Here is a 27,135-nt window from a genome sequence, read left to right as displayed (position 1 = left end):
TGGATGCAGTTTCTTTTTAAAAAAAACTTTCCTGTTTTATTGAGAACAGTGCTAGTCTTGGGGATAAAATTCTCTTGAATGTTGCTGCTTGTTTATATTTCATAATGTCAGACAGAAAATCCAGTTACTACGAACTTTTGATAATAATGTTCAGTAACATACATACAAATCACCAATCAGTTTCACAGGAACAGCATTTAACTGAAGATGAATTATGTTTTAAAATGCTCATGGTTTAATATATTTCTCCTACTTAGATAATTTATCACCATATGAACTTTATTTATTTATTTATTTATTACATTATTGTTAACAGAATCAAATTGTTTAATGAAATTATTAAACAGAACACAAGAACTGATTTATTTCTTTTTTAACGCATTTACAGCTGCAAGTTTGAAATAACATGAACTGTTAATAAAAGAAAGAAGGATATACAAGTAGACAATATTCTGTTACCAGGAAAGGACTTGTGGTACCCTAGAAGTTCACATTTTATAACCTTTATCGACTAATACTTAAAGTATCTTTGTTGATATTTAACAGAAATCGTTAACATCTTTTACAGCTGTTTATTGAGTTTGATATTTTCTTTTTTCGAGTAACGAATTTAAAACAAAATCCTTACGACGCCGTCCAATGTCATGCAACAGTTTCTACCACTCACATACACTTATACAGAAACCATACAAAAATATGAAATTTGGAAAGTAAAATTGTAACTTTTCTAAATTAGACAGCGCTGCTAATAATACATATCACCGATATTTTAAAAACTGATTGACGAATGTTCCGACAGCCAGACAAAACAGCTTACCGTGCATAGGTGCTCCTTTCTCGTTTTATGTACTCGCAACCAGAAATCTCAACTTACAAGAATTTTCAGTGTATCTATCAAACAGCACTGGAAAATCCAAACCATTTTAATTGATGATAGAGAAAAATCTTGCTAAGTTATTTACACTTATCCTTTTCCATATCCATCAGTGAAGTAGTAAATGTAGAGGGTCGGTGATTCTTCAGTGACAGTAGAAAGCACGGAACCAACAAAAATAACGAGAATAATTATGCATTGTGATTACACACTCAGACCCAGTAAAAAAGCATGGTTTGAGATACACTCTACAGAAAAGCAAATCCTCCTAGAATAAAGTTTAATTTTCTTCTCCGATCTCGTTTAAGACAACCCCAAAAACAATTTTTTTGAATTTCTTTCTATTTCTAGTGGAAAATTGTCTCCACGAAGGCCGAACTTCGAAAACTTAATTTATGTTACCCATTTGCCTTAGCTGACGAACGAAAATGATTTCAATATGCGAAAAAAGCCAAGTATCTTTGTTGTTCGAACTCCACATTGAACTATAGGTTTAGAATTGGCTCTATACTTCAAGGATGGGAGGAATGTAAGGACAAACAATCTTCATTAGAACCATGCCTATGAGAGCTCTTTAGTGATCGAATCATATCCCGTGTTGACGACTGCTTTGCCTTTATACCAACGTATTAACTGAAGAAGACAATCAAGGCACACAAGATGTAATTTCTTCAAATAGGTTTGTGTTTCAGAGAGAGCTAACTGTGTGTCCGATGGGGAGTTTTTCTGAAAATTTTTTTATAATCTCTAATGATCAGAAAAATGTTTAAAAATGATTAATAATTTACAAATTATGTACAGACGCTGAGATCTATACCCTCCACACATGCACACACATTGTGAGTCAAAACCATAAAATATTTTAAAAAATTTTCTGTGAATGGGGTCCCACAGCTTGTAGATATTTTTCGGAACTATTATTGTAAAACCATAAGCTAATAAGTCTTTATTATTGCACCCAATTTCGAGTGTCACGTATCATTATCGGTAACTTGTGACAGATAAATGAGTAGCTTTTTGTAAAAGTGTGAGAGGCAAAACTTTACTGTTGTATCAGATCAAATATGTACTCTTACACACCGGTAATCTCTTAAACAGGGGATCTGTGTGCGTGAATACATTATATTCAATCCTACTCTACAGAACAACAATACTGGAAAGTGAACATCAGATGTTAGACGGTTGAGACTTAGGTGCATCATAATATCAACATACAGACAATCATGGAATCTAATGATGGATAGCACTTACACTGATGACCCCAAACAGTATGACCATTTGTTTAATTGTGTGGTAGTCGCCCTTGGGAACACAATGCAGTATCTATTCTGCATATCATGGATTCGACAAGTCCTACCGACGCTTCTGGAGGTTTGTGGTACTACATGTCTATGCATAGTTTACGCAGTTCATGCAAATTATGGGCCGGTGGTTTGTAGTGGAGAAGCTGGTGCCAAACACTGTCCCTAATGTGTATCATCGGGCTGAGATGAGGCGAATTTTTTAGCGAAGGCATCAATGTGAGTTCAGTATCATGCTCCTCAAACCATTGTAACACCATTCCCTCTTTGTGACAAGGACACTTATGGTGCTTGAACATTTCATTAGCGTCGTGGGAGGGCATAAAACATGAAGTGATTCAGGTTGTCCACAAAAATGTTCTCTTGGTTCACAGCCTTCATAGCGCCTGCAGTTACTACCGCAGGTCCCATGGAAGGGCAGCGAAATAGCCCCCATAGCTTCATAATTTCCCCACTGGCCTGAGTCCTAAGCACACTGCATGTTTCAAGCTGCAATTCGACACGGGAAGCGATCTTGTGCAAGAGGAAACAAGTCTCTAGCAACCAGTCCGACACGTCTGCGTCTGTATTCACTCACGATCAAATGTAGGTTGTTTTGCCAATTTCAGTCGAACCATACGATGTTATATGCTCAGCAAGGGATTCCAATGTTCAGAAAAGTGCGCTGAACGGTGTGCTCTGGAAATTGTTTCGCTGGCACCAGTGCTGTGTTCTTCATCAGACATACTACAGATAGCCGTCTGTCCCTCTTTACAAGACAGGCAAGTCTCCAATCTCCACGTTTTATGATGAGGCATGTACGCCCATTACCTGGTCGACTGCTCCTGGTTCCATCTTCCTTGAACTGCATTCCATAGATGTTCACGACAATAGCACGTAAACAACCGCCCATTACCTGGTCGACTGCTCCTGGTTCCATCTTCCTTGAACTGCATCCATAGATGTTCCCGACAATAGCACGTAAACAACCGACCAGCTTTTAACATCTCCGAAAATGTCGTTCCTGACGCCACGCCGTAATGTACCGTTCATCAAAGTGTCTCATGTCAGTGGATTTCCCCTTTTGCGTTCCGCATAGTCGTTAGAAAGATTCATGATTGGTTCAAAATGACTCTAAGCACTATGGGACTTAACATCTAAGGTCATCAGTTCCCTAGACTTAGAATTACTTAAACATAACTAACCTAAGGACATCACACAGACCCCTGCCTGAGGAAGGATTCGAACCTGCGACCGTAGCAGCAGCGCGGTTCCGGACTGAAGTGCCTAGAACCCCTCGGCCACAGCGGCCTGCTTTCTGATTGGCTTTGTTCTGCTTACATACTTTCCTTACCGCGTCACGTACCAGCAACGACACCAGGCGGCATTCAGTCACGCAGTAGGCAGTGGGCACAGTGTTTTGGGTCATCAGAGTATAACGTGGAGTGAATTTTGATGTTTTAATGGACACTATAGCGAAATTTCTGCTACCTACAAGTAACTTTAACCTCTACAGCTGCTAAATTATAACACAGCCTTTCTTCATTGAACTATGTAATTTGTCTCTGTCACTGAAAAGAGCCTTCGAAGAGACCTTAAACACAAACCACTGTCGTACATCAGGAGAAGAGGTCCAACAGATGTCTCTTCCTTTATGTACGAATTGCAAGGAAACACGTTTCGTATTTTCATAGTTATTACTGGCATATCAAGTGGTCAAAATATTGGTACTAAGCAGTGATACAGGCTAAAAAGCCATTCTGGACGAACAATACTGCACGCTGTGTTTCATCGCAGCGCAGACATAGCAGCTCATTTATCTTTGCGCCATCGGTATTTCCTTGTAGATCTCTTGTTTTGATTATTCCCACACATAAATCTCCAGATGTGGTAAGTATGGCGACTGCGTGGACCATTTTTTAAAATTAAATTCCGTCACCTGGCCGTTAACTGTTCATTTATTTTACACAACCATGAGATCGGCCTTTGAAGCTACTCTCATGTACATGTAGAATTGAAAATTAATAAAGCATACACATCATACAAAGCAGGACATAGAAACAAGCGGTTATTATACATTTTCAAATATTACTTACATGTTAATTTTTTTCCTTTATTGTAATTTAGCTCCCCTGCCTCTCATGGGCAGGAGAGAGTTGGCAGCAGCATAGTCCACCACTATTCAGTAGAGTGGCTTTGCAAAAATATAAAAAAGGCGAATTCGTACATAAAAATGACGAAGAAGGGGGATTAAAAACACAGAAAGTGGAGATAATGGAAGTTAAAATATACACTAACACGGAGACATTCACTGGGGGACAGTTAAAAAAGTCGACATAAAGTTAAAAGAGCACGGCTGGCAAGTTGTGTGGAACTCGAAACACACTGGAGTCACACACATGGTAAAACTCGGCCACAGTATAAAAACACAAAGAGCGACAGACACTTAAAAAGCCACACACGAAGAATAAAAACCACTGGTAGGACCTGCCGTGGGACGGGAGCCCTGACAGGACAGAAAAAGAGGGGAGAAAGGTGCAGTGGTGGGGGCTGGGAGGAAGAGGAAAAGGGGAAGCAGGGTGGGCACCAAGAGGCAGGAGACGAGCGGGGCGGGACATGAAGAGAGAAGGCAAGGCAGGAGGGAGCGCAGAGACACAGAAGAGGGGAACGGGAAAGGAAGGAGGGCTGCATGTTAAAATGTATTTCTGGTCTCATAGACCAATTGTCATGTTACAGGATACGAGGACATATGGAAGATATGGCTAACATTGTACACAATGAGAAACAATTAACACAAAGTACGGCGATTTAACAGCTAATATATTGCTGTAACTTGTATTCAAAACTGTGACAGATATCGTAACAAAGCTGCACCAAGGGAGGAGGGTTGCGTGTCAAAGCAGCACCACTGTGTGAGTCACATGATTCTCGTTTCACCAGAGGTATTGCTAACAAATGGATGGTGGATATTATTTAATTAAATGATTAACATATCATTGCAGTACACATTCATAACAGCCTCTTACAGGTATACATTGTAATAATACATACTGAGAGTGTACATAAAAGTGTTTGATCTCACAACGATTCTCATAGCTACTGTCATCACGACTCACGCCAAGCGGCGGAACCAAAAAATAGTTCAGAAAGCAAATGATCTTGGACCAGAATTGCTCAATGACATTCTCTACAAATTCGTAAAACATGAAATTCCTTCAAAAAATTCAGTATGACTGTGGCCCCCCACAAAGGAAAGATAATTAAGTGCAAGGCAGGTTCTCTTCCCCAAAAGACTCGTCTGGTGATTACCTTACGGCGGGAGAGATGTTATCCATTAAATATGGTAAGATGTAAGTTAAGAACAATATATGCTTGTGAGCTTTTTCTCACCTATTGTGGATTTTCACCTTACCTGCAGTGCTTTGTAAATAATGCTTCATCCATAAACAAATTCTTGCATAGAGTCTGTATTTCATGTTTCCTTGTAGATGTAATTCCTTAAGGTTTAGTCGTCACTTACTTCTATAACGTCAGGCTAAACCTCAATTCCATGCCGACATACATTTTTCCAAAGAAGAATATTACAGTAGAAAAACGATATTCACTGACAGAGATAATCTTATGAGATAACTCAAGTAACAGCCAATCACGCTTTCAAACTTCATCAGTTGTTAAACGGTGGAAGTGTTGTAGTACACTGCATATAAACCTTCCGAAATTTCGGATGAATATTTCGTTGGAAAGAAACCACAAATGTATTTTACGCGTTTGAAAGAAACACAATTATATTACTACTTTAAATAGTCTTATTGCCAAAAAGCAGTACAGGACAATTTCTACTTGACTAACAATATTGGGTCAGAAGGACAAATATAAGAACAATTGACGATAAGAAAAATAAACAGCTCTATATGAAAGTGAATTATCTACTGTTTATTTGCGAAACACAAGCGCGCTTTTATGTTTCGAGCTTGTTTCTTCCAACTTTTCATCTTGTTCACACTTATAGTTGTGATGAACTATCAGTCTTATGTCTTACTGATGCATTGGATCGAAAACCGTCATTTCAAGAGGTAACCACTTTGAGTTCACTATGTGCCTCACCCTGTTTGAAACCAAACAGTATGAGATACGTAGTGAGAAATAAAATACAGTGCAGCCAGAGAAGGTGTTTCTTTATTTACAAAACAAATCGTTATTACTCTTTATTGTTTGCCTACGAGTGTACTGATTGTATAATTTTTGGTCTTAGTTTAATCAGTTTTTAGGGCTACTGTGATACTTGCTATATTTAATTATTCAACGAGTTTTTGTAGGTACACATTATCCGTTGGTTCTTAATACATGAGAGCAACATTTATACTGAAAAGTGAAACGCTTTTTCGTAATTTATGAACCCCATCTAAAGTGCTACCTGATAGACGTCACTTCCTTCTGCAACTTCGTTGTCAAACTGATATGTTCCATGAACATATTACAGATATTCCAAGCTAGTTTCTTAATAACATGAAGCTGCCTTATACTGCCATTTTTACTGAATCACAGTAATGAAGATTTAATCATTTACGTCGTCACTACACTTCACCACTACGAAAAACCCGAGTTCATAGTAGAATAATGTATGGAGTTCATGTTCGAGGTCTCTATCGTAAATGGTTTCGCTTCTCTTCCTTTTGCTACAGAAGTTGGAGTCACCTGTTCAGGTGGAACTACGTTCCCAAAGCAGGCCGGATGCTGCAGATAAGAAGCTGGGAGTCGTGCTGCAGTGTAGCTCGTCCGTCATCTCGCAGGAGCGGTGCCATCCCAGAGAAAATGCCGTTAGCTCCGTAGGCCCGGAAGACCGTCCTGATAGCGAGACGACGGCCTCCGTACCGCACCGCTCTGCTCTGCGTTACGCTCTGGAAAGCGACTGTGGCTGCCAAATTGGCTCATTGTATAAAAGGGGTGGCGGTGGCGGCGGCGAGTCGCACAGTGCTGCGACACGCGTCACGCGCCGGTGCCCTCCTCAGAGCCGCGGCTTCGGACCACAAAACTGACAGCGAGCTGCCGGCTGCTGCCATGCCGCCCCCGCACCACGCCTCTGACAAGAGGGCGTTGCGCACTGCCACACTGTGGCTGCTCCTCTTCCTAGTGCTGCAGCCCAGCGCTGCTTTAGCACAGCACGAAGAGGATCCGGAGCAGAATGAAAATAATGTCATCGATTCGTGGTTTGGTCCAGAGCTCAGGCTAATGTACAAGGTATGGTAAAAGCCCTCATGAAAGACTGTTACTTAATAGTTGTTTAACAGCTACCAACGGCAGAAGTCGTGAATTACTTTAAGAACACCTTGTGCATGTAATTTCCAATGGTCTTGCCTCAGTGGCAATACCGATTACCGTCAGATCACTGATGTTAAGCTCTGTTGGGCTTGGCTAACACTTGGATCTGAGTCTACAGGGTTGTTGGCAAGTGGGGTGCACTCAGCCCTAGTGAGGCTAATTGAGGATGTATTTGATTGAGAGCCGGCCAGAGTGGCCGAGCGCTTCTAGGCGCTTCAGTCTGGAACCATGCGACCGTTACTGTCGCAGGTTCGAATCCTGCCTTGGGTATGGATGTGTGTGATATCCTTAGGTTAGCTAGGTTTAAGTAGTTCTAAGTTCTAGGATGACCTCAAATGTTAAGTCCCATAGTGCTCAGAGCCATTTTGAACCATTTGAATGAGAAGTAGCGGCCCCGACAACAAAACTGACAACGGCCGGTAGAGCGGCCATATCTACATCCAGTGACGCCCGTTAGCTCAGCATGAAACGGCGGTCGGTCGGTAATGTTGGACCTACTCAGACCTGTTCGAACAGAGTTTCGTTTCGAGTGTATAATGCAAACATTTACGACCGGTAGTGTGCCACTTGTTATGATATTCCGTTGAATTGCACATTGGTCGAAAAAAATTCGTTGAGAAAACGGTTTCACCCATCTGTGGAGGAAATCTTCAAGGAATTCTAGCTCTTATAAAATTACAATTCACACTCTGGATCGTTATTAATTGGAATAAAATTTGTTTTCCAAGTGCTCCCGTGAAGAAGCGTGTCGCATGTTTTCAAGTACTTTAAATGGCTCTGAGCACTATGGGACTTAGCATCTGAGGTCATCAGTCCCCTAGAACTTAGAACTACTTAACCTAACTAACCTAAGGACATCACACACATCCATGCCCGTGACAGGATTCGAACCTGCGACCGTAGCAGTCGTGCGATTCCGGACTGAAGCGCCTAGAACCGCTCGGCCACCGTGCCCGGCAAGTACTTTACTAATTCTGACATTTCGTTTAGTAGTTTCAAATAATTTGTTTATTGTGTGACGGCCGCATCGCAGTTATCACCTGTAGGTTGTATATTGTACCATGATGTCCAATACTGAACTACTTAACTGAAACATATTTGAAAAGGAAACGATCTGAAAATCGAGAAAAACCTCAATTTTAAAATAAATAAAAGAAAGTTGGCCTGCTACGAGTACGGCTCATGCACTGAGGGTACAGTACAAAATTATTTGTCAACTCCGGAGTCGAGGATATAGACGATCTTTACCCGTTAATACTGGCAAGATACAGGTCCCAGGGACTCCAAAACTTCCGAGAAGTTTTAGTTTCAAGTTTGAAGTCGGATAACAAATGACAAATAAAATATTTTTTCGTATGATATAGTCCCAAATTAATAATTTCGTGGTTTGTTCTTTACTTGCACAGTGAAAAATTATTTCTTGTCAAGTTTCATGATTCTTGGTAACGGCAAGTACCGTATAGTTTTTGATGAGTGAGTTTTAGAGTCTCAAAATATATGATACTCGTATAAATGGCTCTATATTTCGGTTACATTTACTTAGAAGCTTAAAATTACTTCACCGCCAAAAGACCATTGACATTGGTATGTGACAGACATTTGAAATTGATACGCCAAACTCCTCAGAGAAAGAGTGTTAACAGACGGGCAGACAAACATAGACATATAAAAAATATTTTTTCGTTTACATTATTACGAATTATGATTTTTCGGATTTTTTTCCTTCACTTGTGCTATGAAACCTTGTGTTTTGTCAAAGTTCGTGAATCTGCGTTAAAGGGAAGCACACTAGACGTTTTGATGAGTGGGTTTTCGACTATCAAAATATGTGGCATAAATAGTCACATATTTGAATGAATTGACTTAGAACCTTTAACTTTTTAGACCGCCAGGGCACTATAGACGATAATGTCTGACATAAATTGAACTTTATACGTCTACTTGCTATTGATAAAAAGGTTTCTTATCAGTCGGACAGACAGACGGACGGACAATAAAACGATCCTATAAGGATTCCGTTTTTTTTACAGATTGAGGCATGGGACACTAATCAAGTTTGTCCTATGCACTCGCAGCAAAAACATTCCCTACGATTTCCAAAATGTTGCATTTCCCGTGCTGCTCGAAGTGTGACGTTGATGCAACTATTTTTTTTTGTTCACCAACACAGTCACGAACGTTTACTGTGAGCGCGTCACCATAAGTAGTTGCACGCTGTAGAGACTGAAAACAAAAATTAGATTTTGGATACATTTCAATTCAAATTTGTTGCTCACCTTAGGACGTCATGGTGATGAACAATTGTCTGTTGATCATTAAATCGAATGTGGTCATTTGATGATATGCACAATGTGTTTATTTGATGATGTGCACAGTGTTCTAAACCGATAACAGAAAGGAACAACAAAACATTAAAAAAATATGTCATGAGTTGAATGGATGGTAATTCCTTTGAAATATGTTTTACTGTACAACCATGTAATTCGCAAAATATCAACAACAAAACATTTAAAAAAGATGTCATGAGTTGAATGGATGGTAATTCCTTTGAAACGTATTTTACTATACAACCATGTAATTCCCAAAGTATCATCTGTTGATAAAATAACCTTAAATGTCGTTTCATTCTATTGGCGCTGTAAGCATTTCAAATACTGGTGTTCGAAACGGTAATTGGAGTAGTATGATTTGCAAAATCTAGTTAAACTTATTGTACATTATCCATACGACGAGCATTATGTATTCATATGTCCCATTATCAGTGGTGCTTCATCGTTTTTATTTAGTAAGAAATGTTGTTTACTACAGCTATCGCGTGGTAAGTAGACAAAAGGGAATTCGCCTTCCTTGTTACTGTCGTTTTGCGAGATTATCGTTTACAACCTGGTTCGCTCATGATAAAATTTGCAGCTACATAATGTCATTGTCTTGCTGGCCCACAAAACGAATGCATGTAATTGCAGGATTACAGTTAATGACGACGATTTTATTGCATATTTTCCAATTTTTAACGGTTTGGACTCTCCGAAGATGACTGTGGAAAGCAACCGAAATTTGTTATAGTGCTTTAACTAAAAAAATATATATATCGTCTACGAAAAAAAAACTTGGAACAGTTTGCTGCGCGGGATTAGCCGAGTGGTCTCAGGCGCTGCAGTCATGGACTGTGCGGCTGGTCCCGGTGGAGGTTCGAGTCCTCCCTCGGGCATGGGTGTGTGTGTTTGTCCTTAGGATAATTTAGGTTAAGTAGTGTGTAAGCTTAGGGACTCATGACCTTAGCAGTTAAGTCCCATAAGATTTCACACACATTTGAACATTTTGGAACAGTTTTATTTCATAAATTTTATTACAGTTGCCTATCACTAGATACTGTTGAGACATTTGACTTGTTATTATATAGCGGACCTTTTACATTTATGTCGTTTGGTACTAACCAAGAAGTTACTGCATCTATAATTTTCTAAGACGTCTCTTGACGATGTAAATGGTCAAAAATTTAACGTTATTCAATTACTATCGAATACCAGTAATTTTCGGTGATAAGTTACACTTTTCCCCTCATTTTACTCAAAAAAAGTGGGAGTTTGCAATACGTTTTGTTACGTATTCCTTACTATCAAAGTAACTTACGTCGAACAAGCTATTCTAGTGTTGTCCCCGTTTACATAACTTCATAAGGACAGAAACATTACATCAGCAGGAACGTTACTTATCTTGCTATGGCAGTCTTACTGTCTAGGGTGTCGGTTCCTTTTATGCTTTCCACTTGACAGATTTTTCTTTCAATAAAAGTCGCTGGAATAATATCATTTTTTGACGACATCAGTATTTATTAACAAGTTCTAGCTACTTCGTGCAACACCACTTTTCATATAAACGCGTTATGCAACATTTCAACAATACACAAACAACTTGATAGTTATATTGCCCAATCTCGGAAAACAAGTGAAACTACTGCAGCGCGCTTGGCGCCAAAAATTTCTATAAGTGTTACGCACATAGCTCCCTTCTAGAGCAGGATGTGGTTCAGATGAATTTTATTATGACTGTCTTAACTGAAATTACTTTTTCAGTGCGGTTTACATAATTTTTTCTGGAAATAATTATTTATAAAAAGATTTTAGCGCCTGATAATTAATAATGAAGGTTGCAGATATTGACCGTATAAAAAGCTTCCCTTCTTTGTATAGTTGTTGACTGAATTATCGATAGTAAAATTAGAAAAAATTATAAATGAAAACATAAATTTTGTTTACATAAAAATTAAAGCATAATAATATTAGTTTTACTGCAGAGTGGTTTCTGACTAGTTTAAGTTAACAGTTATGATTACTAATTTTCACGGTACAAAATCGATGTTGCTAAGTGGCTCGACATGAAAAATAAAATTACATTATTAGAAAAATAGTAGTTTGGTGATAAACTAAATACAAAATTATCTTTACATGTGGCTTATATAATTTACGTGTCGAAGTTAACTCAAGTCAAGCCGAAATTTATACGCAATCAAACATTTCAGTTGAAGTACTAAAGTTCTGAGGAAGCAACATTCATTTCAAATGCCGAAACGAAAGTACAATGTCTTGGTGTCTCGAAGAAGCTGCACATGGCAAACCTTTACTAATACTGCCATAAGGTGTCGCCGAGTGAGATATTTACAGTCTTATAGAAAGTGACTGCAAACAAAATAAAAGCGTTAATTTTTGAATGATCTGCAACTCAGATAGACGGCGCAGGAAAGGCACCAAGGAAAAGCTATACTTTGAAACTCTTTGGGGTCGAATGTTCCTTTGATTTCTTCCTTGTCTTGTTGGAGTCACCTGTCTTTCAATTTTGCTGAAAGCTCATTTAATTAGTTCATAGCTGAGCGTGAGATGAACTTGTACTTCTTAAACTGTCGGAATTTAGTGCTTCGGAAAAATGTGCTCACGTACATTATTCGTTATCAGATGAGACTTTTAAATATATCAGCATGAAACAGACAACAGGCTGCGCCACCCTCGCATTCAGAAAATATCTGATTCAGTTCACCTTCTTCATCTGAAAACAGGCTTTATTATTGCTCTGACCGCTGGTAACAAAATTTTTACGAATATATAAGCAGCAATGATACATATAGGGTACTACCGTGATGATGTTATAAACTTCAGGGATGATGGAGAAGGGTAAATGTATCAATATGAAGTAAGGTATCGATGGAATCGAAAATTACAAGCGAAAATTGTTGTGATACCTCTGAAAGTTGGCAGCTTGTAATGCAAACTCTTTTCTTTCCATATTTGTACAGGAGGTCGTATGGGCCAAAATAAGAAAAAAATATCAGTTAATCATGGCCTGTACCGAGCGTACCTCAAGAGCTCTAAGCACTTGCTCACATTTTTTACTGCGAAACACTTCTCTTGTGCTGAACACGTGCTTATAGCTCTTAATGTGCGCACTTTAGAGCTCACGTTCAATGAACAGTTTTTCTTATTTTTGTCTATATACCTCGACCCAAAATATGGAAAGTAAAAAGTTTTAGTAGAGGATGACCGCTGTGAAAGGTGTAAGAACGATTTTCGCTTATAATTCCATAATCGGTCGTTTCGAACCAGGGTCTATTACCTCAGACTGGTAAATTTATTCCTCTCCGTCAGTCCTAGAAGTTTGTAACATCGTGACGGAATCATCCTGTAAAGTCACCGAATACTCAATAATATATTAGTATTTCCAGAAACAGAATAACATGTAATTAAAAAAGAATCCATCTTCGTTTGTCAGGACCAGTCAACAGTTACTTGTCTTCTTGGTAGCTTGTTACTATATCTCTCCTTAAAGTGTGATATCTGTATGGGCAGTATCTAGTAACAGCTGACTATTAGCTTCGTCTTGGTGAAATAAAATTAACTTCCTCAATTTAAGGAATGTTATTTATATTTCAGCTGAAGTGTAATGTGAAAAAGAAATAATGTCCATCGCAATTATAGGCTTTGCCGATAACTCTAGTACGGTTTCAAGTGTCTACATCTTATTATTGAAGGAGCTGGTTATGTTATTTCAGTGTCATATAAAGGTACACGTTCGCTTGAGACCACACGTCTTAATAACCTAAATATTGATAACCAAAATTAAAAATTCTGCTAATCAAAAAGCTGGAAAGTTTTATAATTTGTCGCTATTGAAATTAAAAATACCTCACAAATAGGAAGAGCCAGGCAAGAAACGGTGTACTTCTCACAGACACAGGAGGAACTACTTTAATTCAATGCCTTGTGAATAAATTATTCACATTATTATAGCGCATGTTGACTTAACCGAACAGCTGGTATACCCCTTATCTCCTAGAAACTACACTGGTGATTACTGAATTATTTTTTTCAGAGGGCACGTCAAGCATAGCATTGTTAACAGTTTGCTTGTCTATTCTTATGTGAATACGCATTCTTTCTGTTGGAATAATTTGAATTTTACAGATATCAAATAATCCTGGTGACCAGTTAGTGCGCAGCCGTTTTGCAGCTTGGTTTCCTGGGGAGATTCCGTCTCTTTGAATTAAATGTCCCTCAACAACTTGGTTATTACCGTTGCTGCAACATACTAAATCTTTTAAGAGCATTGGTAACAATAAAACAAACTAAATTTAGCCTCGAATTGAATGTATAAGTTGTAGGTAAGTTAAGATCTCGGCTATACCGATTTTCCCGCCGCAAGATTGCCGCGGTTGAACTGGGGAAGAGGAGCGAATGAGAAATTGGGTATTTGTGGACATAGCTGAAGTACATTCGAGCTGCGAAACTAGAAACTACTGCTCGTCAAAAGCAAATAGCCAGATTCGGGGCTGTGTACGGCGTACGGTTATGTCAAATATGCAGCGAAATTCAACTTCACCTGGCTCTTAAACTTGTATCCTAGTGTAATGTCTCAAATACTCATTGAATACATAAACGCACTACATGAAATATCTGTTTGCAATACTGCTCTGAATAATTATATATTCGAAACTGACCTTACGGAAATTGTTAGTAATGTATAGTTACCTGTTAGTATGTGCATTGTACCTTCATCTGAGTATCCGTCAGTCAATTTATTTTCTTTCTTTCTCTGTTCGGAGGCTACTAACAGAACTTAGAATATTTCATGTATGACAAAATCTGAGAGTAATGGCGTTCCATTGACCTATGTATGAAGGGACTGCAAAAGTGTCGCAGGCCAGCTAACGTTTACTGAATGCTACACTACACTTTAAACGGGCAACGATAGATGACATTTACTTTTAATATAGCCACAAGTCGCTGTTCTACTACTAACCGTTCATTTCCTCGACGTTTGAAATCCGCTGATTTGTCATAACGTCATTTGGTAACCGCCATGTGGAAGTCCACATCGATGGAAAATCTTCTTCATTTCCTGGAGATTCTGTTGTCGATGTCGGTGTTCTTCTTCCAGATCAGCATCACCCACCTCTGTGCTGCCTTGGTCAATTTGTTGTCACCATCTCACTACGGATAGACGCAACATTGGATTTGGTCCATACACTGCTGGAATATCGCGGTGAATCAATGAGCAATTCAGATGCTCTGCCCACAAGAATCGTAGTGTCCCATCTGCTTCAACCTTAAAGTAGGTTTCCAGTTGCCACGCCATTTAGCTCCCATACTGTAACGCACACGTCATCCATACGGCAGTAGAACTGTGTCTACAGGAAAGCAGGAACATGTGCTCCCTTCTGATAATGCGCCACTCCTGTATTCTGCACACTGCATATATCAGTGTATAATTAATGTAGAGTAATAAAATTTTGTAAACGCATTTCTTTAGGTAACATGTTTAACAGATTAACACTGCAAGACTACAGATTAATATAAGCGCGAGGTAAACGATTACAAATGAGAAATGCTTGTGCGTTAACAACCAATATAACTTCCAAAATGTTGAATGCAAGTGTGGAAACGTACATGTATTGTATTGTACAGATAACCGGACGTCAATTTCTGGGACGGGGTTCCACGCCTGTTGCACAGGGAGTGTTAATGCTGTTTGTGGTTGACGCTGGAGTTGTCGTCCGATGATGTCCCATATGTGTTCGACTTGTGATCCGGCAGGTCGAGTCAACACGTCGACACTATGTAGAGCGTGTTGAAAAACATCATCTACAATGCTGTTCATGAATGGCAGCCCAACAGTTCGAATCACCAAACCGACGTACAGATTTGCAGTGAGGATGCATGGGATAATAACTACAGTGATCCTGCAGTCACATGAAGTCGCGCCCCAGGCCATAACTCCTGGTGTAGGTCCAGTGTGTCTAGCATGCAGACACATTGGTCGCAGGCCCTCAGCTGGCTCCTTCTAACAGACACACAGCCATCACTGTCATACAGGCAGAACCAGCTTTCATCAGAAAACACAACCGACCTCAACCCTGCACTCCAGTGAGCTCTCGCTGGACACCACTAAAGTCACCAATGACGGTGGTTTGGGTTCAGTGGAATGCACGTTACAAACCGTCTAGCTCGGAGGTATCCTTGAAGTACTCGATTTGTACATTCCTGCTAAGTCTTCCAGTGGTATTGCAAAAAGGAACATTCAGCTGCTCGTAGCCCTTTAACACGACCTCGTTCAGACTCCGTGATGCCTTGATTAAGCCGTCTCTGTCACTTTCAATGCAGTCTAGATTAACATCAACTCACAAAGTCCATTTTCAAAGGTAACTAATGCTCACCACCTTTGCGGAGTGTCTTTAAAGCAAACTACTAAGAAGTTACTACCGCCACTGTTATGAGACTGGCACAAAATTTGAACATCATCTTTCGGATGTAGAAACACGCCTTTCAACTTTCTTTTATGTCGCACAACTCCTTCTTAGTACTGTGATTTTGCCGGCTGCGGTGGTCTAGCGGTTCTAGGCGCTCAGTCCGGAACCGCGCGACTGCTACGGTCGCAGGTTCGAATCCTGCCTCGGGCATGGATGTGCGTGATGTCCTTAGGTTAGTTAGCTTTAAGTAGTTCTAAGTTCTAGGGGACTGATGACCACAGATGTTAAGTCCCATGGTGCTCAGAGCCATTTGAACCATTTGAACTGTGATTTTTTCCGTCAATACATGAGAATGGGAAACTATGAACGAAGTGCTCGGATTAAAAAGGATGTAAGACAGTGTTGCATTTCCTTGCCATCTCTATTCAGTCCAATCGAAGACACAAGGACGGACACAAAAGTTAACATTTGGAACCTAAAATTCAGGGTGAAAGTATCAGTGATTAGATCTGGTGATGACATTGATATTTTGTGTGCAGATGAATTAAAGGATCTGTTGAATAGAATTGTCTAATGAGAACAGAACATGGACAGAGGGTATACAGAAGAAAGACGAAAATAATGAGGAGCAGCAGAAGTGAGATTAATGACAAACTTGAGAGGAATTCGTTGGAACACGAAAGTAACGAGAAGTAGTGGAAATGAAAACAGCGAAAAACGTAACGTCAAAATTGCTAGCCGAGAATCAACGACGTGAAGGGATTCTTCTACTTTGGAAGCGGAATGATAAATGACAGATGAAACAAGGAGAACATGCAAACAGACTAGCACAGGGAAACAGGGAATCCCTAGCCAAGAGAAGTCTGTTAGTTTCAAACATCTAATTTAATTAGAAGAAAAAATTTCTGACAATAGTCAGTGACCAGCTTTTTCACAGAGTCGATGAGGAAACGTACATATGGTGGATACTGACAAGAAAAGGGGACAGGATGATAGGATATTTCTTATGGCATCAGGTGTAGCTTCCATCGTTTTACAGCCGGCCGGAGTGGCCGAGCGGTTCTAGGCGCTAATGTCTGGAACCACGCGACCTCTACGATCGCAGGTTCGAATCCTGCCTCGGGCATGGATGTGTGTGTTGTCCTTAGGTTAGTTAGGTTTAAGTAGTTCTAAGTTCTAGGGGACTGATGACCACTGCAGTTAAGTCCCATAGTGCTCAGACCCATTTGGACCATCGTTCTACAGAGAGCCGTACAGGTGAAAACTGTAGGGAGAGGCAGAGGTTGCAATATACCCAACAACTAATTCAGAACGCATGGTGCAAGTGCTACTCTGAAATGAAAAGATTGGTTCAGTATAGAAAATACTGGCGAATGACATCAAACCACTCAGAGGACTAATGACCATATACAAAACAAAAAGTAAAATTTGTAGGATTATTTGTAGGATTGAGGTGATCAATAAGTCAGAAATACATTATTAATTAGCACTTGATGTCAATTGGCTGGTCAGAGGCATAATCTTACGTTAAAGGTTTAGCACAACTGTACAGTTAGAAATTGTGTAGATGTCTTGATGCAGTGTTCAAGAGAGAACACGAAGCAAAAGTACCTAGACTACACTCAAGTACTACTTGAGAATGAGAGCTCAGAATGACTTGAAACAAACTTTAAACATAATTTCAAATCCCTTCTAACATTTCCTCGCTGACGCACTCCGCAAAACAGTGGAGAGACAAACGTTATTGCTTACGTATTCTCACTCTCCGTACTGTGAAACTTCTATGTCAGGCATAACATTTTAGTTTATTAATTCTTTATTACTACTCAATGCGCGACATATGTTGCAGATGATATTCGCACATTCCACTGCATTAACTGGCAAAATTAAATTATTTTACGACACATAATTCGGGAGATATGACGTCATAAACTTTGACATGCATGGAAAACTAGGTTTTTTCTTGAAGAGGAGGACGAAGTATACCAGCTATAGTCATTCAGTGTTAGATAATGAAAGCAGTTAGTGAATTCCAACAGAATTTAAACATAACTTCAAATCCTCTCTAACTACTTCTCGATTACTTTCATAAAGTAAAATATTTTACACATTAACTTATTTGTGAAGGAACAACTAGTTTCAAGATATTTTATCAATTGGAGATAGATTCTTGAAGGAATCAGGGGTTTACTGTTATTTTGGCTGATTCTCAGTTGAAACTATTTTCTTTGTGGCGATCTGACAGAGGTAGGGGATGCTTAAGAGAGAGACCCATTTCATAAGAAACTTCACCGTGTTACCAAACAAATCTGTAACTTTTTCATACGAATCTATTAGTTTTTAACTGAAAGCAAAACAGTTCATATCATTTACTTCGTTTATTGAGTGCGTAAGTAGGATTCTTGCTAATAATGGCTAGCTCCAAACATGTTCAAAATAACAGTGAAATTCAGTTCTACTTTCACATTGACGTTTACGATTTTATGTTTTTTTTTCTAAATTATGTTGACACGGTATAAAAGTTCTCGGTCTCATTAATAATTGTTCAAGTAATAGTATAATTCTCCAACGGGTGCTACTAATTCTCTACGCTGGTCTGATTTGTTGCTTTTTATCTGTGACAAAATGCTGTCATCGTAGCCAGTGGTTCATGTGAGCAAACAAATGAAAACCAGATGGAGCCAAGCCCTGGCTGTACGGGTTGTGATCAAACACTTCCCATCGAAATCGTTGCAGGTGGGTTTTTATTGACGCTGGAGTGTGCGTTAGAATATTATAATGACAAAAGATAATTCCTGGCCGGCCGAAGTGGCCGTGCGGTTAAAGGCGCTGCAGTCTGGAACCGCAAGACTGCTACGGTCGCAGGTTCGAATCCTGCCTCGGGCATGGATGTTTGTGATGTCCTTAGGTTAGTTAGGTTTAACTAGTTCTAAGTTCTAGGGGACTACTGACCTCAGCAGTTGAGTCCCATAGTGCTCAGAGCCATTTTTGATAATTCCTGATGACGACATTCTTTTTCGCTTCCTTTTAATTATCATTCACAAACTATTTGCGACAATCGCCTGATCCACACGCACACAAATTCATAAGTTGACATTCCTTCACTGACCCCCTGCATCATGAACGCCTGCATATCAACTTCTGTATGTACTACTTTCAATTTCCTGCACAGTTGCTGCACCTTGCTGTCCTGTATGACGGTTATTTTCACTTCCCATCGAAATCGTTGCAGGTGGGTTTTTATTGACGCTGGAGTGTGCGTTAGAATATTATAATGACAAAAGATAATTCCTGATGACGACATTCTTTTTCGCTTCCTTTTAATTATCATTCACAAACTATTTGCGACAATCGCCTGATCCACACGCACACAAATTCATAAGTTGACATTCCTTCACTGACCCCCTGCATCATGAACGCCTGCATATCAACTTCTGTATGTACTACTTTCAATTTCCTGCACAGTTGCTGCACCTTGCTGTCCTGTATGACGGTTATTTTCACTTCCCATCGAAATCGTTGCAGGTGGGTTTTTATTGACGCTGGAGTGTGCGTTAGAATATTATAAAGACAAAAGATAATTCCTGATGACGACATTCTTTTTCGCTTCCTTTTAATTATCCTTCACAAACTATTTGCGACAATCGCCTGATCCACACGCACACAAATTCATAAGTTGACATTCCTTCACTGACCCCCTGCATCATGAACGCCTGCATATCAACTTCTGTATGTACTACTTTCAATTTCCTGCACAGTTGCTGCACCTTGCTGTCCTGTATGACGGTTATTTTCGTGGGTGCATGTAATCAGGCGGAACCACTCAGCATGAAGAAACACACTGAATCGCCAAAAAACTGATATAGGCATACGTATTCAAATACAGAGATATGTAAACAGGCAGAATACGGTGTTACGGTCGGCAAACCCTATATAAGACAACAAGTGTCTGGCGCTGTTGTCAGACCGGTTACTGCTGCTACAAAGGCAGGTTATGGAGATTTAAGTGAGTTTGGACGTCGTGTAATAGCCGGTGCACATGTTATCGGACACAGCATCTCCGAGATAGCGATGAATCGGTGATTTTCCCGAACGATCATTTCATGAGTGTACCGTGAATGTCAGGAATTCAGTAAAATATCAAATCTCCGATATCGGTGCGGCCGGAAAAAGATCGTGCAAAGACAGAACAAACGACGACTGGAGAGAACCGTTCAACGTGACAGAAGTGCAACCCTTCGGCAAATTCCTGCTGGAATTGCCCAAATCTGTCGGAATGAACAATTGACGTTAATGGATGCAGGTGATCAGACAGGAAGCTTACGTACGTGTCCCCTGTATATAGACGTATTAGGTGTCCGCTATCACTCCAGGTGCACACGCCCCACACCAATACAGAGCCTCTATCAGCTATAACCGTCCCCTGCTGACATGTAGGGTCCATCGATTCATACCCGTACACGTCCATCCATTCGATAGAATTTGAAACGCAACTCGTCCGACCGGACAACATGTTTCCAGTCATCAACGGTCCAATGTCGGTGTTGACGGGCTCAGGCGAGGGGTAAGGTTTTGTGTCACGCAGTTATCAAGGGTACACGAGTGGGCCTTCATGTCCGAAAGCCCATATCGATGATGTTTTGTTGAATGATTCGCACACTGACACTTGTTGATAGCGTGCGAATCATTCAACGAAACATCATCGATATGGGCTTTTGCTAACATAAGTGAAAGTGAAGAAGAATTACAGGATGCGCTGAATGGATGCACGGTCTAATTTGTACTGAGTATGGATTGAGAGTAAATCGAAGAAAGACTTAAATAATGAGATGTAGCAGAAATGAGAACAGCGAGAAACTTAACATCAAGATTTATGATCACGGAGTAGATGAATTTAAGGTATTCTGCTACCCAGGCAACAAAATAGTCGAAGATGCGAGCAGCAAGGACTTAAAACACGGCCTAGCACTGACAAAAAGGACATTTATGGCCAAGAGAAAGCTTCTAGTGTCAAACATAGCTCACAGTTTGAGGAAGAAATATCTGAGAATGTACGTTTGGAGCACAGCATTGTATGATAGTGAAACATACAATGCTGTACTCCAGACGTACATCCTCAGAAATTTCTTCCTCAAATTAATGCCGGTATTTGATATTAGTAGACTTCTCTCGGCCAGAAATGCCTTTTTTGACATAGCGAGTCTGCTTTTGATGTCCTCCTTGTTCCGTCCGTCATTGGTTACTTTACTGCCTCGGTAGCAGAATTCCTTAACTTAATTGACTTCGTGACCATCAATCCTGATGTTAAGCTTCTCGCTGTTCTCATTTCTACTACTTCTCATTACCTTCGTCTTTCTCCGATTTACTCTCAAACCATACTGTGTACTCATTAGACTGTTCATTCCGTTCAGCAGATCATTTAATTCTTCTTCACTTTCACTCAGGATAGCAATGTCATCAGCGAATCGTATCATTGATATCCTTTCGCCTTGTATTTTAATTCCATTCCTGAACCTTTCTTTTATTTACATCATTGCTTCCTCGATGTACAGATTGAAGAGTAGGGGCGAAAGGTTGCAGCCTTGTCTTACACCCTTCTTAATACGAGCACTTCGTTCTTGATCGTCCACTCTTATTATTCCCTCTTGGTTGTTGTACAGATTGTATATGACCCGTCTCTCCCTATAGCTTACCCCTACCTTTTTCAGAATCTCGAACAGCTTGCACCATTTTATATTGTCGAACGCTTTTTCCAGGTCGACAAATCCTATGAAAGTGTCTTGATTTTTCTTTAGCCTTGCTTCCATTATTAGCCGTAACGTCAGAATTGCCTCTCTCGTCCCTTTACTTTTCCTAAAGCCAAACTGATCGTCACCTAGCGCATTCTCAATTTTCTTTTCCATTCTTCTGTATATTAGTCTTGTAAGCAGCTTCGATGCATGAGCTGTTAAGCTGATTGTGCGATAATTCTCGCACTTGTCAGCTCTTGCCGCCTTCGGAATTGTGTGGATGATGCTTTTCCGAATGTCAGATGGTATGTCGCCAGACTCATATATTCTATACACCAACGTGAATAGTCGTTTTGTTGCCACTTCCCCCAATGATTTTAGAAATTCTGATGTAATGTTATCTGTCCCTTCTGCCTTATTTGACCGTAACTCCTCCAAAGCTCTTTTAAATTCCGATTCTAATACAGGATCCCCTATCTCTTCTAAATCGACTCCTGTTACTTCTTCTATCACATCAGAGAAATCTTCACCCTCATAGAGGCTTTCAATGTATTCTTTCCACCTATCTGCTCTCTCCTCTGCATTTAACAGTGGAATTCCCGTTGCACTCTTAATGTTACCACCGTTGCTTTTAATGTCACCAAAGGTTGTTTTGACTTTCCTGTATGCTGAGTCTGTCCTTCCGACAATCATATCTTTTTCGATGTCTTCACATTTTTCCTGCAGCCATTTCGTCTTAGCTTCCCTGCACTTCCTATTTATTTCATTCCTCAGCGACTTGTATTTCTGTATTCCTGATTTTCCGGAACATGTTTGTACTTCCTCCTTTCATCAATCAACTGAAGAATTTCTTCTGTAACCCATGGTTTCTTCGCAGCTACCTTCTTTGTACCTATGTTTTCCTTCCCAACTTCTGTGATGGCCCTTTTTAGAGATGTCCATTCCTCTTCAACTGTACTGCCTACTGCGCTATTCCTTATTGCTGTATCTATAGCGTTAGAGAACTTCAAACGTTTCTCGTCATTCCTTAGTACTTCCGTACCCCACTTCTTTGCGTATTGATTCTTCCTGACTAGTGTCTTGAACTTCAGCCTACTCTTCATCACTTCTATATTGTGATCTGAGTCTATATCTGCTACTGGGTACGCCTTACAATCCAGTATCTGATTTCGGAATCTCTGTCTGACCATGATGTAATCTAATTGAAATCTTCCCGTATCTCCCGGCCTTTTCCAAGTATACCTCTTCCTCTTGTGATTCTTGAACAGGGTATTCGCTATTACAAGCTGAAACTTGTTATAGAACTCAGTTAGTCTTTCTCCTCTTTCATTCCTTGTCCCAAGCCCATATTCTCCTTCCCCTACAACTGCATTCCAGTCGCCCATGACTATTAGATTTTCGTCCCCCTTTACATACTGCATTACCCTTCCAATATCCTCATACACTTTCCCTATCTGTTCATCTTCAGCTTGCGACGTCGGCATGTATACCTGAACTATCGTTGTCGGTGTTGGTCAGCTGTCGATTCTGATTAGAACAACCCGGTCACTGACTGTTCACAGTAACACACCCTCTGCCCTACCTTCCTATTCATAACGAATCCTACACCTGTTATACCAATTTCTGCTGCTGTTGATATTACCCGATACTCATCTGACCAGAAATCCATGTCTTCCTTCCACTTCACTTCACTGACCCCTACTATATCTAGATTGAGCCTTTGCATTTCCCTTTTCAGAATTTCTAGTTTCCCTACCACGTTCAAGCTTCTTTCATTCCACGCCCTGACTGGTAGAACGTTATCCTTTCGTTGATTATTCAATCTTTTTCTCATGGTAACCTCCCCCTTGGCAGTCCCCTCCCGGAGATCCGAATCGGGGACTATTCCGGAATCTTTTGCCAATGGAGAGATCTTCATGACACTTCTTCAATTACAGGCCACATGTCCTGTGGATACACGTTACGTGTCTTTGATGCAGTGGTTTCCATTGCCTTCTGCATCCTCATGTCGTTGATCATTGCTGATTCTTCCGCCTTTAGGGGCTCTATTTCCCACCCCTAGGACAAGAGAGTGCCCTGAACCTCTATCCGCTCCTCCGCCCTCTTTGACAAGGCCGTTGGCAGAATGAGGCTGACTTCTTATGCCGGAAGTCTTCGGCCGCCAATGATGATTATTTATCAAAATTTAGTCAGTGGCGGGGATCGAACCCGGGACCGAAGACGTTTTGATTATGAATCAAAGACGCTACCCCCCCCCCCTTTTTTTTTTTAAAAAATCTCATTTTGTTCGTGTTCGTTCGTTGTATCTGCTCGGGGCGGACGTCGTAACACATCCGTTTAAGTTTGTTGTTGATCGATTAGCTCAGTCTTTTTTATTACAGAGGGCTGCTAACCCTCTGACCGAACACGCTGAGCTACCGTGCCGGCGACCCCTAGACCACGGGTCATGCTTATGATATGGTATTACACAGCAATTTTGATAATTAGGTGGACTTATAATGTAAGGAATGAGGTGGTCTCTGGAGAACCGAAAAGGAAAAGAATGTTTAGAAAACAGTGAAAAGGAGAAGGGACTGGATGATAGCACGTCTGCTAAGACATCACGAAATAACTTTAATGGTACGAGAGCGAGATGTAAAGGGTAATAGCTGTAGATGTAGACAGCGATTTGAATACTTCCAGCAAATAACTGACGACGTAGGTTGTAAGTGCTGCTGTGAGATGACACAGGAGCGGAATTCGTGGAGGGCCGCATCAGGCCAGTCATAAGCATATAAAAAGTGGCGCCGTGTTAACACATCCCAAGCGTTTAGTCGTAGCAATCATCGAAGGCACACCAGCCACAGGAATCTTGAGGGAACTGCTGATGGGGGATATTCTAATCTGATGAAATCTCACGAGATTGGTTGACCAACATGTTCTATAGCCCACGCCCGAAACTGCTGGAATTCATTTGTTGACGAGGCTTTGGAAATTAAGAATATGTGGCAACATCTTCAGTAGAGCTACGTAGCGCTATACTTCTGGTTTCTGAGCGCTCATCTTCAGACGAACTGCTGATTCCTGTATTCTAGACAGTTAAATGTTGTGCGGTAACAAGTTTTAGTCATTCTTTACATGTTTAAGAACTATTACAAATAGATATTAGCAGGAAAAGCTTGCTAATGTTCTACAAAATTCTATTTATTTCGTACCGAACGAGCATTCGGCTTGCCCCTGACAAAAACCTAAGTAGCCGAAAGCCAGTTCGTGACCAAACGAATATAGTTTTTCAGAACATAAGCAAGCTTTTGCTATTTAATGTTGCTATCAAGCCTGCCAAGCAGTGACAGAAAATTTAGTTAAGAACAATTTATCTATACCGGTTGTAAATCGTGTGGCGTTTACTGTAATGGTGCCTGAAGTAGAGTACAATTAGAAATATTTTATTAGGACACCTACATAACGAGAATAATGCCCTCCTCAACTGAAATTACGAATTATAAACCTGTCTTGCGATTTTTGTCCCTTAAATGGCAACAGAATATTTCATGATCCACAAATGTTAAGTTTGTTGCGTTTTCTGTACGGAGTTTCCAAGCACATGCAACTTTATTGCCTAAACGGTACCGCTACGGTCGCAGGTTCGAATCCTGCCTCGGGCATGGATGTGTGTGATGTCCTTAGGTTAGTTTGGTTTAAGTAGTTCTAAGTTCTAGGGGATTGATGACCTCAGAAGTTAAGTCCCATAGTGTTCAGAGCCATTTTGAACCTTAAACCGTACTCAGGCTGCTTGTACATGTTTTTGTGAAAGTAGACTATATATGTTATTCAGATTTACAATTAATATTTCTGAAAACAAGGCACTTAATGTCGCATCTCCATTACGCGTATTGATGTCGTTGAATGGCGACATGAATGTTGATAGGCAATGCATCATTTCAGAGGCTAAGTAAATGTACACTCCTGGAAATTGAAATAAGAACACTGTGAATTCATTGTCCCAGGAAGGGGAAACTTTATTGACACATTCCTGGGGTCAGATACATCACATGATCACACTGACAGAACCACAGGCACATAGACACAGGCAACAGAGCATGCACAATGTCGGCACTAGTACAGTGTATATCCACCTTTCGCAGCAATGCAGGCTGCTATTCTCCCATGGAGACGATCGTAGAGATGCTGGATGTAGTCCTGTGGAACGGCTTGCCATGCCATTTCCACCTGGCGCCTCAGTTGGACCAGCGTTCGTGCTGGACGTGCAGACCGCGTGAGACGACGCTTCATCCAGTCCCAAACATGCTCAATGGGGGACAGATCCGGAGATCTTGCTGGCCAGGGTAGTTGACTTACACCTTCTAGAGCACGTTGGGTGGCACGGGATACATGCGGACGTGCATTGTCCTGTTGGAACAGCAAGTTCCCTTGCCGGTCTAGGAATGGTAGAACGATGGGTTCGATGACGGTTTGGATGTACCGTGCACTATTCAGTGTCCCCTCGACGATCACCAGTGGTGTACGGCCAGTGTAGGAGATCGCTCCCCACACCATGATGCCGGGTGTTGGCCCTGTGTGCCTCGGTCGTATGCAGTCCTGATTGTGGCGCTCACCTGCACGGCGCCAAACACGCATACGACCATCATTGGCACCAAGGCAGAAGCGACTCTCATCGCTGAAGACGACACGTCTCCATTCGTCCCTCCATTCACGCCTGTCGCGACACCATTGGAGGCGGGCTGCACGATGTTGGGGCGTGAGCGGAAGACGGCCTGACGGTGTGCGAGACCGTAGCCCAGCTTCATGGAGACGGTTGCGAATGGTCCTCGCCGATACCCCAGGAGCAACAGTGTCCCTAATTTGCTGGGAAGTGGCGGTGCGGTCCCCTACGGCACTGCGTAGGATCCTACGGTCTTGGCGTGCATCCGTGCGTCGCTGCGGTCCGGTCCCAGGTCGACGGGCACGTGCACCTTCCACCGACCACTGGCGACAACATCGATGTACTGTGGAGACCTCACGCCCCACGTGTTGAGCAATTCGGCGGTACGTCCACCCGGCCTCCCGCATGCCCACTATACGCCATCGCTCAAAGTCCGTCAACTGCACATACGGTTCACGTCCACGCTGTCGCGGCATGCTACCAGTGTTAAAGACTGCGATGGAGCTCCGTATGCCACGGCAAACTGGCTGACACTGACGGCGGCGGTGCACAAATGC

At 41.0% G+C, this 27,135-nt stretch overlaps 1 protein-coding gene across 1 annotated transcript in view; it reads left to right on the top strand.

Annotated features, from left to right (window-relative positions):
- The first annotated feature begins 7,212 nt into the window (after positions 1 to 7,212).
- Positions 7,213 to 27,135, top strand: part of LOC126252491 (uncharacterized) — a 37,613-nt gene continuing 17,690 nt past the window's right edge. The window contains exon 1 of the mRNA XM_049953387.1: positions 7,213 to 7,392. Coding sequence (XP_049809344.1) covers positions 7,213 to 7,392 — 180 coding nt within the window. The remainder of the gene's footprint in view (positions 7,393 to 27,135) is intronic.

The sequence above is a fragment of the Schistocerca nitens genome, chromosome 4, assembly GCF_023898315.1.
Source record: "Schistocerca nitens isolate TAMUIC-IGC-003100 chromosome 4, iqSchNite1.1, whole genome shotgun sequence".
NCBI lineage: Eukaryota > Metazoa > Arthropoda > Insecta > Orthoptera > Acrididae > Schistocerca > Schistocerca nitens.
This window is presented reverse-complemented; position numbering and strand designations above follow the sequence as displayed.